The sequence below is a fragment of the Haliotis rubra genome, unplaced genomic scaffold, assembly GCF_003918875.1.
Source record: "Haliotis rubra isolate DU_JTF1 unplaced genomic scaffold, ASM391887v1 Scf39, whole genome shotgun sequence".
NCBI classification, from domain to species: domain Eukaryota; kingdom Metazoa; phylum Mollusca; class Gastropoda; order Lepetellida; family Haliotidae; genus Haliotis; species Haliotis rubra.
The window spans coordinates 916,363-930,031 of record NW_025767068.1 but is presented as its reverse complement, the minus strand read 5'-3'; the positions used below and the strand labels follow the sequence as shown (position 1 = coordinate 930,031).

Below are 13,669 nucleotides of genomic sequence, written 5' to 3'. Positions count from 1 at the left end.
GGCTTACAAAGCTTACATCCATGTGAACACCTGACCGTTCCCTGGTTCTATGCAGTCAATACTAAGACACACCTGTACATAATAGACACACTTAGCATGCATGTAGGCCAGTGTGGCTCGCAGGCCAAACCAATCATGTCAGTTGTATGTCCATCATAAAACATATGTGTCTAACGTTTTTGACCGGCGTTTCTGTCCAAAAATATGCCCATCGCCAATCCACGCCAGTGGGATTCTACTTAAAATAGAAATAGAAAGAAGGGCTGTCAGAAATCCATCATGGACCGTATCAGAGTGGGGAAAGCGACTGTGTTTATGTGTAGCTGTGGGCTATATCTTGTCGATCTCGCACCGACTGAGAACCATTCCCACAACACTCACCGTTCTACTTGTTACCGCACTGCACCCTCTACACTGAGAGCGGGACGTGTCAGCTGCAAGGACCGGTAAGTAGCGGTGCAAGTTGTAGACAGTTGACAGCCAGTGTACGTGTATTGCACTTGTGAATAACATTCAACGTACTTCTCAAATGTCATAGGTTCTCACGATTTGTTAAAGGTACTGTCATGGGTTTTATCTGTCATTATAAGAAAATTGGTCAAATGAATCGACATTCTCAATTTATCTTTGAAATAATATCAGATTCTAAGAGATTAACGCCGACTGGCTCCCATAAAGGTCCAGGTTAGAAATTAGCAACCCATGCGTGTCGTACATGGCGACTGACGGGAGGGGCTCGACAGGCTTGATGTTTGATGCATGTCGTTGTATCCCAAATGCGTAGATCGATGTCAATCACTGGATTGTCTGGTCCAGACTCTATTGTTCTGTCATATATATGGATTACCCGGATTGTGTCGTTTAACAGCAAACACACCAAAAACGGTGATCTATTGAGGGGACGAGTGTGTAAGTGTCATTAACAGCAATATGCCTACAATACAGGAATGAACGTCAAATATTAAAGTATTTGGGGAGGCTTAAAACCCGGTTATTCGGCCTGAACTGTGAGCTCTGTAACAACGAGGAAAGGTTCCTCCCATTTATTGCATTGTTGAAGTCTGTATTTAAACATTTCGCACGGCATTGGACCGTATGATGAGTGAGTGAGTTTAGGTTTACGCAGCAATATTCCATTTATATGTCGGCGATCTGTAAATAATCGGGCCTGAACCAGACAACAGCACGAAGATCGATCTACGCAATTGTGACATAGGTCAGCAAGCCTGACCACGTGCACCCGATCCCGTTAGTCGCCTCTTACGACAAGCATGGGTTACTGAAGATCAATTCTAACCGGATCTTCACGGGTAGGGTCTGTTGAATAGCTGCACGTATATCACGCTATGTGTGTTATTCATGATTCAGCTCAGGTGGTCAGTGTTTTCCCCCTGCAGTGGGAAACAAGATAATCCTCTATACGTGTACACAAACATTTCCACCTTTTACTACTGGGAAACGCGTTTCAGTAACAGTCTTATAGAAATATTCGGTGTATTCAAATAACATTGGTTAAATATTACGCTGATGCTTTAATGTCAAGGCTCTATAAGCCTATTGTCGCACCAACACCAACCAACAGTAACAGGCCCGTGTGACCTCTCGCTCCACGAGTCCGACAAAACGGGTTATTCATGAACGTCAGCTATAAAACATCTGACCGAGGAAACCCTGCATCTGTTCACATGTAGCGTGACACGCCGTGACCTCTCAACACCTCAATCCCAGCAACCGTACGCGTTCCATGAAGTCACTGATGCATTCACTGACCGTCTGAAAGAGTGTTTTGTCAAATACCCCTGTACTTGGGAGGTGAGAGTGGAGGCAAGAGGCCGATGGACAGGATTAGCTGCCTCAGATGTTGCTGCAGAGCAGCAATTTAAATCCAAAACGTAACATGTAACGGCACGGACGCATGGAAAGGTATGTGTAGATGTTCTCATATACAGAGCAACTATACTCATGCCAATACTGGTTGCCACCCCATTCAATTGTTTTAATTGGAGAGGGGGTGTGGGGTGGGGTGTGAGTGTGTGGGGGTTGGGGTGGGGAGGGCAGTGACAACCATTATTGGCATGAGTATATTTTAAAAGTAGACAATGTATGGATAAAACCTCCTTCAAGATTGATACCCACAATGTGTGCCCACATTGTCATTTGCCAGATATAATACAATACCCTCCCTCCCTCTCTCTCTCTACACACACACACACACACACACACGCACACACACACACACACACACACACACACACACACACACACACACATATATATATATATATATCCACCAGAGATACATCGTTGTCTCTGGTACAATATGAAGTAAGAGAGTATAATGTTCTGACAGGCGGTTACTTCAGAACATGTACCATTCCCAATCAATTCTCACCCTGAGTTCAACTCATATGGACATAAGGTGATTCCCGTATCCAAATGCGACTACTCCATAGAGTATATAACATTGAATATACCCAGGACATGAATCATACTCGTATGTCTTCCTCTACGTGAATTAATATCGGGTCAAATCACGCAAAAACATGTGTCGATACCTCACTTCCGTTTGATGTTTGCTGATGATATTACTGTAAGTGTAAGGGACAGGCGTTTGTGCTGGAAGGTTTATTTTCCTGCCATACAGTAAGTGTCTTCATGTTCTCTCAGAAACGTCTTTGAAGTGGCATGTTGTAACAGTACACGCAGTAGTTAACATTTACACACACATTTATCATTAGATCATGTCAGCATGGGATTCATAAACATTTTGAAAAATATATTTATACCCGAACAAGCAATCATTTCAGATTTAGTACCAATTAGGAGCAATCGTAAATGTGTTAGTGATTCAAACGAAATCAGTTGTAAGACATTATCAAAGGATATTTTAAAGGTTACGTTCAAAATGGCAATATACCACCCCACGCTGTGTTTGCTAAATCGATGTTAAGAAACTTCATGTTTATGCATGGGAATTGTGTGGTGTCATCGCAATATATATCATACCCTTTAAACATTCTGCATATTCCTCATAGCTTTTAAGTAAACATCCAGGATACGTTTCATAGCGTTTACGTAATAGGGTGGCACATTAAAGGCAGTATAATGCAAAAAATATTTATTTTAGTAATAAAACAGGGTTGATAATATACACCTCCTGTAACAGTGGTCAAACGTCAAACATAGGCTGATCTTCACGCAAATGCTGGTCTTGTAATGTGAGATGTAACGTGAGATAACCGAGACACATGCACGAACATTATGTATTGTGTAACTGTTCTGGAATGTTCCATAATATTCTGTGCTGGTAAGGACCATGCGGTAGTAGTGGCTTGTAGTATCTCACAGATATCTATCTTAATAAAGCACACCGTTGCCCCACAGAATGTCAAACGGAACCATGTAATACACTTGAAGCACTGTTACACAGTGAATAACTCTACCACATAAGAGTATATCGTATTGTATTATATAGTCAGTTATGGCACATTATGTTCTCTGTGTCATGCTGGGCATGAGCTGACCATTGGTAACTGTAATGGATACAAGGAATGCCTGCCCCGGCCAGCACCTGTCCAACTGCTGCCTATAAGCCCCTACATTGGTAAAGGATGTTTACAAAGGTTCTGTCATTTTCCGATTGATGGGGACATTATTAGATGCCGCATTAGTCGTGTATTTTGTCGACAACTAGATTAGACGATAACGTGATAAGTTCTCATCAGGAAGGAGCTGGGCTGAAATAGAAAGTGTGATATTCAAATAAGAACCATCAATAATACACGGAGATTGTTTCCTGAAGAAAATCTCCGCGATGAGAAAAACGTTTCCAGTGCGACGCTAACGAGGACAAATCAAGAACATCTTCCCTGCATTAGTGACAAGGGTTATTTTACATAATGATTATGGATTTGGCAAAGTTCAAGTTTGATGTCTCTATAAAAGTTTTAAACGTGCGGAGAATGGAGTTATGATAAGGAGACACTATCTCAGCTCAGTTGGTACATGGTTTTGTGGTGGTGGTGGTGGTGGTGGAATTGGGTTTAACGCGGTCGGGGACACATGGTTTTGTAATGCAGTGGAAGTGAAAGGCCGACTGTTGACATATCCCCTCTACTTTGGTTGGATTAAGACTGATTTTATAGCAATTGCTGTAATTGCGAAACTTATTTCAATCGATGGCTTTCTAAGGTCCTGTCCGGTTTGACTGCAATAACGCATAACACTAAGTTGGTAATTAAGTTATGCCATGATAATTTATTCATTACATACCGTTTGGCACCAGTTATTCATGCACGGTAGTTAGACAGTTTTCTTTTCGACTGTGTAGTACGTCATAGCACAATGTATAAAACAATGCCATGCTGTGTTTTTAATAGTAATGCTTGGTCCGGTTTGTTTCGTTTTAAAGCAACAATGACGTCATAACACCCAAACTTTGTACTTTCATCAGAAACAAATATCGGATGATTATTTTTGTTTGTTTCAGCCTTGTACATGCATCGTGCTTTGCTTTGGTTTCACAAGTTGACAATGTTTACACAGATATTCTCACACGAGTAATGTCACTGTCGTGAACGTTAATAAGAGAAGTACTCAGCTCTCGGGAAAGTTAAACTAAAACAAATGACAGTTTCTCTCTTGGTGATAATCTAGTACCTATCAAAGTCAGCATTTTCATCTTCAAATATTTTCAGTCTTGTTACAGTTCATATACATCATGCTCTTCCAATGTCTAACGGGTCACTTACAGGGTTCCCGATGCCATTAAACGAAAATCAATGAATCAAAAATTGAGTTAGCGTCTCAATCAGAGGATTTCATCGCCAACACATTCTGACCCTTTTCTGTTTGCAAGAGGAAATTAATTTGTCGTGATAGGGAATTGCAACTAGGGCTCTTCTATTCAAGGAGCCACTTACAGTTGACGTCTATAACGTCCCTGGGGTTGGCTTGATTCAACATAAATGGTCAAAATAAGATGTTTTATTTGCATTAGTCTGAGAAACACCACAGACGCAAAGTCTTTGAGTACCCCATTGTTGTCCAGATTCAGTGTTTCAGCTGTATTTGTCTTACTGTCACGTTGTGTCATCTTGAACCTCATGAAAACTCTTTAGCGAACATGGAATCCTTCTTACATGATCTCCTCTTGACTGCATGGAGCGTTACAGCAGCGCCTCGGGTTGTACAAATGAATAATAAATTGCTGCCAGTGGCATCTTGAGACTAGAAAATTAGCTACAACCTACAAGCCTGACAGATTGAGCGTTACAAAGAGGCTATTGAAAATAATGTGGCAAACAAACGTTAGATTAGATCAAACACTGTCTATTCTGGTAGTCAGCGCCTATCGACGTTTGGCTCCATCGCTAAGTGAATTAACTTTGACAATAAAAGGGAATGATTGATACCTCGCGGCTACTTAGTCCTGAGTTCGAATCTCCCGTTCCTCTGCACTCAAATAAGTGGGCGTTTATTTACATGGCTGAACGGATATTGGTTTACACATTAGGAATGTGCTGAAGCGCTAGACTGAGGCACGGCATGGCCATATCTTTCCACAGCTGATTAGTTGCAGGAACCTAAAGTATTATTAAACACCAGTGGTTTTGTTTGCGAATGAATAGTCTATGCTTAAAAGTAGGTGGAGTGCAATGTCAATAATACTCATGGGAGAGTTACACGGGGCGAACGCTTCTCCACTAAACAGCCACCATATCTGGGACAAAACTATTATTGTGAGTTAGCCTGTAAATTAACATTGTAAATTTATAGGTCATAATTTCAAATTTCCCAGCCAGTATTGTATATGCCAATAGTTGATTTCTGACGTGAATCTTAGTGCACAATAGATAAATTAACTAACGACAAATGTAACGATAAAAGATGTTAATTTGTTAAGAGCATAAATATAGAAAGTTAACGTATTCATGACAAATCAAACACACAAGAAAGATACTTTTCTATAGGAATATTTTTTCAACACATCTCAGTTTACTTTTTCACCAAAGTGTTTGTCTTGTCCTTGAAGAAGTCTGCTACCTTTGTGAAGATCCAAATTCTAACTGGCATGCAGCAATTCATGCATGTCGTGTAATGTAGACGCGAATAGTGCCAGAAATCTGTTATCAAAGCACTTCACCCTTTTTACGCTGTTCAAAGATTTTATATAAGAAAACAATGAAATCTGCTTTGTTTTTGCGTGGTGTTTCATCATATCTGATATTTACATTCACAAAGCTACTTTTACAAGGACTGTTTCTGTGTGTAGACCATGTGCTTCACCTTATCTGATATTTATATACACAAAACTACTTTAACATAGACTGTTTCTGTGTGTGTGCCGTGTGTTTCATCATATCTGATATATTACCAACACAAAGCTACCTTTACATGGACACGTTTCTGTGTGTTTTCCATCTTATCTGATATTTACATATTTACATACAGAAAACTACTTTAACATGGACTGTTTCTGTGTGTGGACCATGTGGTTCATCTTATCTGATATTTACATACACAAAGCTACTTTTACATATACTGTTTCTGTGTGTGGACCATGTGGTTCATCTTATCTGATATTTACATTCATAAAACTAATTTAACATGGACTGTTTCTGTGTGTGGACCGTGTAGTTAATCTTGTCTGATATTTACATTCACAAAGCTACTTTTACATGGACTGTTTCTGTGTGTGACATGTGAGGCATCATATCTAGCTCGTGTTTATACATCTTTGTGTGCCATAAAATCGATGATATCTAAGTTCAAGTTGCACTTTAATGTTTTCATTAGTACGTGTGTTTATATGTTGACATGTCATTTAACTTGGTGATTAAATAAGTCAAGAGTAACGCTTACTCTGACTACTTCATAAAAACATTCAACACACACACAAAAATACTTAAAAAGCTCAACTGGCAATCGATGACACCCGGGGGTGGTAATATACGCAAATCGTTACCGGTAACTGCCATGGGAACATATGTGCCGCAAATCTCTTTTGTACACTACAACAAAAGAAAACCGAGTCTTGCTTCAATGAGGCGCAAACATGGGGACGTGAAAATCAATGCACAGCAATACTATATGATGCGGGGGCACTGAGCGGAAATGATATTAATAAAGGTGATCGTGTCATTGGTTGTAATAAATATTGATGATGATGACAGGGTGCATCCAATGAAAGTGACGATGGTTGTGAGTTATACACTCTAAACAAGCTGTGTTTAATGTTAGATTGAAACCAACAAATATTAAACAAATTTCGGTCCTAAAGTTGGTCATGATATGTTTGAAGAAAGGCAACTACCTACAGTTTTAGACCAGAATATCGTTGAGCCATGCAGTACGAGACGGTATTGTGCTAGATCTTAGCATGGTATCGATAGTGATAATCATTTGATCTGTTAAGTGGTCCCAGCTAATACCTTTATCCCTTACCTTTGCAGACTGGATCAGCGGAAACGGAACTTAAGATTGGAATGAGTTGATCTTGGATTGCAGGGAATTATGAATACGTCGACATACTTTGAATCAGAACCAATACGTATGGATCCAGGACATACACCACATCGACATACTCCAGATGTTCACGGAATGTCTTCTTCAACAGCAATACATCTGAATACAACCATTGGTATACTTTACAACAGCACAGGCAACCTGGGGTTGAATACAGTTGCAATGAATGCTACTGTTGACATGACACTTGATATGGGATCTCGAGTGACGCTGATCATGCTATATACCATCACAAGTGTTGCTGCTGTAATTGGCAATACGCTTGCCATCGTTATCTTCGTGAAGGGACATCGATCTCGAACAGAACTTAGACCTTTCTTGATAAACCTTGCTGTCGCTGATCTCATCATGGCCATAATATGTATTCCATTCACCTTTACGTATCAAATTTTGGAGAAATGGATATTTTCTGCTCCCATGTGTCCAATTGTGTCCTTCCTTCAACAGATGGCAGTAACTGCTAGTGTGTCTACGAACATGGCGGTTGGAGTAGATCGCTTCTTCGCGATAACATACCCTCTGAAGAAGCGATTGACAACATCAAGATCCAAATTTGTGATAATTTTAATATGGTTCATAGCCATTGCCTTAAACATTGTTCAGATTATTGTTGGGCGGACATATGAAGATACGGACGGTTCTACGCACTGTAAGGAAGAGTGGCCAGAGCCAAGAGAAGCATGGATGAAATCCTACACCTTGTTTATAATGTTTCTAACGTATTTCCTTCCGTTGACAATATTGACAGTGACATATTCTATGGTTGGGAGAATTTTGTGGAGACGCCATTTGCCAGGTCACACTGACGAAATGAGGGATGCCCAGCAACTGAAGTCTAAACGAAAGGTGAGGGCATTATGAACATAACAAGATATCGTCGGTGTGTTACAAACTTCATCTGTGTTTGATTCAAATTGCCTTTGCAACAAACAGAAAAACAAAAGGTTGCATGATTAAGTTGTTAGATCTCAAACACATGTTCAATGATAGCATGTTAAATACTATAATTATCACTTCGAAAATAAAAGGGTATTATTAGAAATGTAACGATTCCAATTTTACTCTATTTATTGGGGATATAATAATAGAGCAGATGTTTCGAAGTGTTTTGAAACTTGATATGCATGACGTTAGTGAAGAATGCTTTCGTGTGTTTTCGAAGATGCGACTATTATGCCATTCGCTCAGATACCGCCATGTAATGCTGACCTATGAAGCATACAAAATACATACAAAGCATCCATTGCAATCACAGACAGTTCAATGTTGTCCAACACACACTGTGATTAAGGGATAAAGAAACCCTTTCATGACACATATTGCTTCCGTGCACTGGAAGCACGTGTCCAACACACATTGTTAGGGAGCACATAGTGTTTATCAGCAGTGTATTACTTGTGATCTAACAATATTTGAACACGTCTGAACGTTTACAGCATCGATTTACTGAGAGTCGTCAGTTAGTCGCCCCTGCTTGTCCCATACATGGCTGAAATGTCGTACTGTAAGAAAATATATTGTTTATAATGTCGATGCATTCCTAACTCACCGAATTCTTTCAAATGTTTACAAAATTATGATTGGCACTCTTAAATGTACAACTGTATCTTGTTCAGATCGTAAAGATGTTGGTGATCATCGTCCTGCTGTTTGGTCTGTGCTGGTTGCCTCTGCACACGTTCTTCCTGTTGGAATCCTTCATACCGGAACTGATGCGGGAGGCGGACAAAAACGCCCTGTACTACGCCTGCCACTGGCTGGCTATGGCCAACAGTTTTGTTAACCCAGTCATCTACGGCTTCATGAACGACAGTTTTAAGGCAAGTGCATGTACATTACTCAAACTCACACAAAATGCGGAATATGACAACAATCCGTGTTAACACCACTGTTGATCCCTGTACTGGGACCCGTGAAGATCCGGGTTAGAATTGGTCTTCAGCAACCCATGCTTGTCGTAAGAGGCGACTAACAGGATCGGGTGGTCAGGATCGCTCGCTCATGCTGTTGATCACTGGATTGTCTGGTTCAGTCCGCCGCCATATAGCTTGGATATTGTTGAGTGTGGCGTTATACAACAAACCAACCAACCTTGTACTGCCTTTGAATAAATGCTTTGAAAATCTTGTTAAATAGCAAATTAAGGCAAAAATGGAGACCGTTTGACAGCTTGCCATATCCATGTGGTCGAATCCCTGCTTGATGATAACATCCTTGTCAGCAGCATACATATGCCAGCAACGTGGTAAACAGTTGATACCTGTATACTCCGGACTGAAACTGTAGCTGGAATAAGTAGCCATCTTAACTAAAGCAATTCATTTTACCGCTCACCACACGAGACTGCTGATGCAAGATTGTGTCCCTTTGCAGAACAATGTAGTCTCGAATGGTACCCAAACGAATTCGTGTTGGACTTACCGTGCTCGGGGATCAAATAAATGTGCCAAAACATTTCACCTCAGTACCCTTTGCGTCTCAGACAGTGTCTCTCATATCAAAATGACTCTTGTCCATTGCGTGTTTATTCAGTGTTGCGTTAAAACAATCTCACACGCAACAATTTGAATACACGAGCGTCCAGACAGAACGAATGGTCGAATCATCTGACAACCTTGCTCCATGATGAATACGTTATAGATATCGGTGCCAACAAGTGCAAGACGTTCATTCTCTGACTATATAGCCCCTATTTACATTCCATGTTCTTGCGAGGTTATCATCACTTTGTACTGGTTCTTTCAGAAACTCGCATGTACTGGGGAGTCCAAATCAGATATGAGAGGCTATTGATGTGATTATTGTGGGTGTTACAATCGTCGCCTTGCTACAATCCGCCATTCCATGATAGCTCGCTGCCAAAACTCGTTCATAGCAGAAACAGTGCTCACTAGGGAGACGTAAAACTGACATATTCTCCAGGACGGCTTCTCTAACTCAGTTAAAGTTTCATTGTGAACCAATCCAATTAAACATATTCTTTTAAGTCGAGCAAAAATCGAACATGACTTGTTTTACTCAAACAGTGCACTTCCGACCACAAGTTTACTCATTGGGAAAACAATCATCGAATCTCTTTGATTGCTAGACAGGTTCTCATTTCGCCACCGACGAAGGCCAACCAGTCATGGGTCCCTAAAGGGATTACGATGTCAGAGAGAAATCGGTGATTTTTCAAGACGTGTCACGTAGCTAATTTGCTCGCCAGCCCATGCAATTACACACAATGAACTGTCTAGATTTCGCGGGCACAGTTTATGCTTTACGTGCAGATGATTCAACAATAACTGTGTCCATCTCCAGTTTTCATGTGTGAGCTGATGCAATATGCCTGCAGCCGAAACCAACCAGAAGGGTTATATTCCTGGAAAGAAAAGAATAATAGGCACTGCTTTTGCATCAGCTATGAACTGTCCAAACACGTATATCGTTCTTTGCTGATTGCTTTGCGCTAAAAAACAATTCTTTGCGTTCTGTGAAGAAGATCAAAACAATATTTGATAACACCATGCGCCGTACGTACTTCTTGAAACGGAATTTTGATGAGCTTTTTACCGTTGAACAAACATGTAATATTCGACTGAAGGGTTTTATGTCTGGCAATGTTGTTGCCTTGTCCCTAGAACTTCGTTACATCGATATATATTAAAGTCATAATATCTGGATAATACTACCGATTGAATCTATATATGGTAACAATAATATGGAATGTATCATATCTGAAGAAAGCTTTAAATAATCATATCTGGGAAAACAGCATGTTTTGAATCATAACATATGGTGAATACTATATATTGAATTGTTATATCTGAAGGATGCTAGAGAATGAATCATCATATGTGAATAATAGAAAGGATGAATTGAATCATTGTGTTAGGAGTGTTCTGTAGATTCACTCATTATGACTACGTGGTAGTATGAGGATATGAAGGTACAGGTGTGAGAACAGCAATTGCGTTCTATCCTAACACAGTACTGTCATGAGACTTTTGATGTAACTATGCATTTGTACTTTGCGCTAACAGTAGTTTTTATTTTTCTCTATTACTCATGTTCCATGGGTCTGTGTAAATATTAATGCTTATTGTACTGATATATCATCGGAATACAGATACAACACACGTCACCTAATGACGAGTCCTAGAAGATGAGTCTTTAACCGTGATATAAATAGACTGGTTACTACATGAACTCTTTCCGTTCTATCTTGCAGGCCGATCTGAGGACTCTTGTGCATTCTTGTCCATGCTGGAAGCATAAAATTACGTACCGTCCCGGTGCACGACGCTGGAAACTTGGTAACAACGTCGGTGACATCGCGTACACTACGGGTGACGTCACAGCTGCCCGAGGCCTACTTACACTCAAGGATGGTAGAGATTGTTGGCACAACGGAAATCTCTATGATCATACAAGTGTCTTGTACCTTACAAAGAGTTGTTAATGACATTGACGTTGTGAGCTTCAAACTGGACCTTCCTTATACGTCGTTGTGTCGTTTCATCTATGTGAACATCCAGTGTTATATTTACTTAGAAAGGGGGGTCATAAGGGTACTGTTAATGAAATTACACAAAATACAGAACCCGTTAATCAAATAATTTTATTTCATGCAACAATGAATTGAAAATTACTCAGTTACACACAATTAAATTTTCCAACAAGTATCCCTCATCTTGAAATCGATGTACTGCAGGATTGGCCGTACTGTATCAGTTACTTCTATGTCCCAGACTCACAGCAAAACTAATCAGAACGCTCACTCTTCATTCGTGTTATGAATCCTACGGGAGTTACATGGCATTCACAGCTGATCACGTCACGAACTATGATCGCTTTGTCTCGAGAGCCAGGACCACTTTGATGTCAGTGAAAGACAGGACCAGACAGAAGACCCGCAAAGTGACTGCTTCCCAACAGACTAAGAGCCATGATCTATATCACTGATCATGTTATATTCGCTGTGATGAAAGACGGATGGAAGCCTGGTTTGCCATAGACATAACGTCAGACATTTTGTAAACCTTATATTATATGACGCCTTCATGTTTTGTATAGTTTGTGAATATTTGTTGTTATCCCTTCTGGTACGTGGAGGAACCAGTATTGTGAAGGGAAAATGTTTTGGCTGAACTCTGTTGGTTCCCTTTGCTCAGTTGTCTGACCATTTTGAACGGCTTTAGTGACATTAAATATTATCAAAGAGCCGAGGAGTGTCAATATATGCGAACAGCAACAGTAGTTTTGAAACACTGTTTGTTTGTAGATACGCAACCTGACTGCTACATCGAAAAACTAATCCAGACTACACTTTCGTGTGTTTAGATTGATATATCACATAACTGTTTTAGATTATTTGAGAGACCGGAAATGGACGGTGTTTTACATGTAGTCACTTGGAAGAATGGAAACATGTCTAGTGCAATGTATAATAACTGCACTACTGTTGACAAAAGACCTGTGGTGGACAAGCCTGTTCATTTATTTTATATCGATAACAAATTAAGTGATATGAATTCGAGATATGTAGATTAGACATGATAAGGATGAACACCTGACCCTTCTATGAATTAGCGGCTTGACAGGTTTGATTTGTAGTAGAAGTAATCGCATTCCTGCTTCTCGATATAATTCAGTTTGGTAGATGTTAGTTATGCCAAAGTAGCCGAAAGTGGAGTGTAAATAACATGAACGTGGTATGTTCAATATTTGATGTATTATTGTATTATTACGTGGCGTCTCAGGAAAATAAAGCATGCCACTGTATGACAATTTGTTATATGTTACAGTAGAAGACCACGATTTGACTTTAGGGCAGGGCTTTGAACAAACTGTACTCGAATTATTGAAAACTGAATTGACATAATTTTATTTAATCTGTTTCTACAACATTTTGAATCTGTTTCTGGACAAGGAGCGACAATAACACCAAATCATCACAGGTTTGAAATACACATCTTCACTTAATTTGTGTATCGTATTGTTACTCTTTTGTGATAAATACAAATGATTGACACAACGTTGAAAATATTCGTTCAATCCAGTAACTCAGAGCGAGTGAACATAACCCCTGACACGAAGCCTGCATGGCTCTCGGGTTACTCTCGCGTATCACAATGGACGGACAATTGACAGAATGATG

At 40.0% G+C, this 13,669-nt stretch overlaps 1 protein-coding gene across 3 annotated transcripts in view; it reads left to right on the top strand.

Annotated features, from left to right (window-relative positions):
* The window catches only part of LOC124286715 (substance-K receptor-like), a 61,181-nt gene extending 47,888 nt beyond the window's left edge, over positions 1-13,293 (top strand). For 2 of the 3 annotated variants that reach the window (XM_046723139.1, XM_046723138.1), the window contains exons 2-4: positions 7,455-8,373; positions 9,144-9,347; positions 11,741-13,293. In XM_046723139.1, the coding sequence (XP_046579095.1) occupies positions 7,516-8,373; positions 9,144-9,347; positions 11,741-11,971 (1,293 nt within the window). In that variant the 5' untranslated portion in view covers positions 7,455-7,515 and the 3' untranslated portion in view covers positions 11,972-13,293. Of the gene's footprint in view, positions 1-83; positions 447-7,454; positions 8,374-9,143; positions 9,348-11,740 lie in introns of those variants that run through there. The other variant, XM_046723140.1, reaches the window with a different exon arrangement.
* Positions 13,294-13,669: the final 376 nt, after the last annotated feature.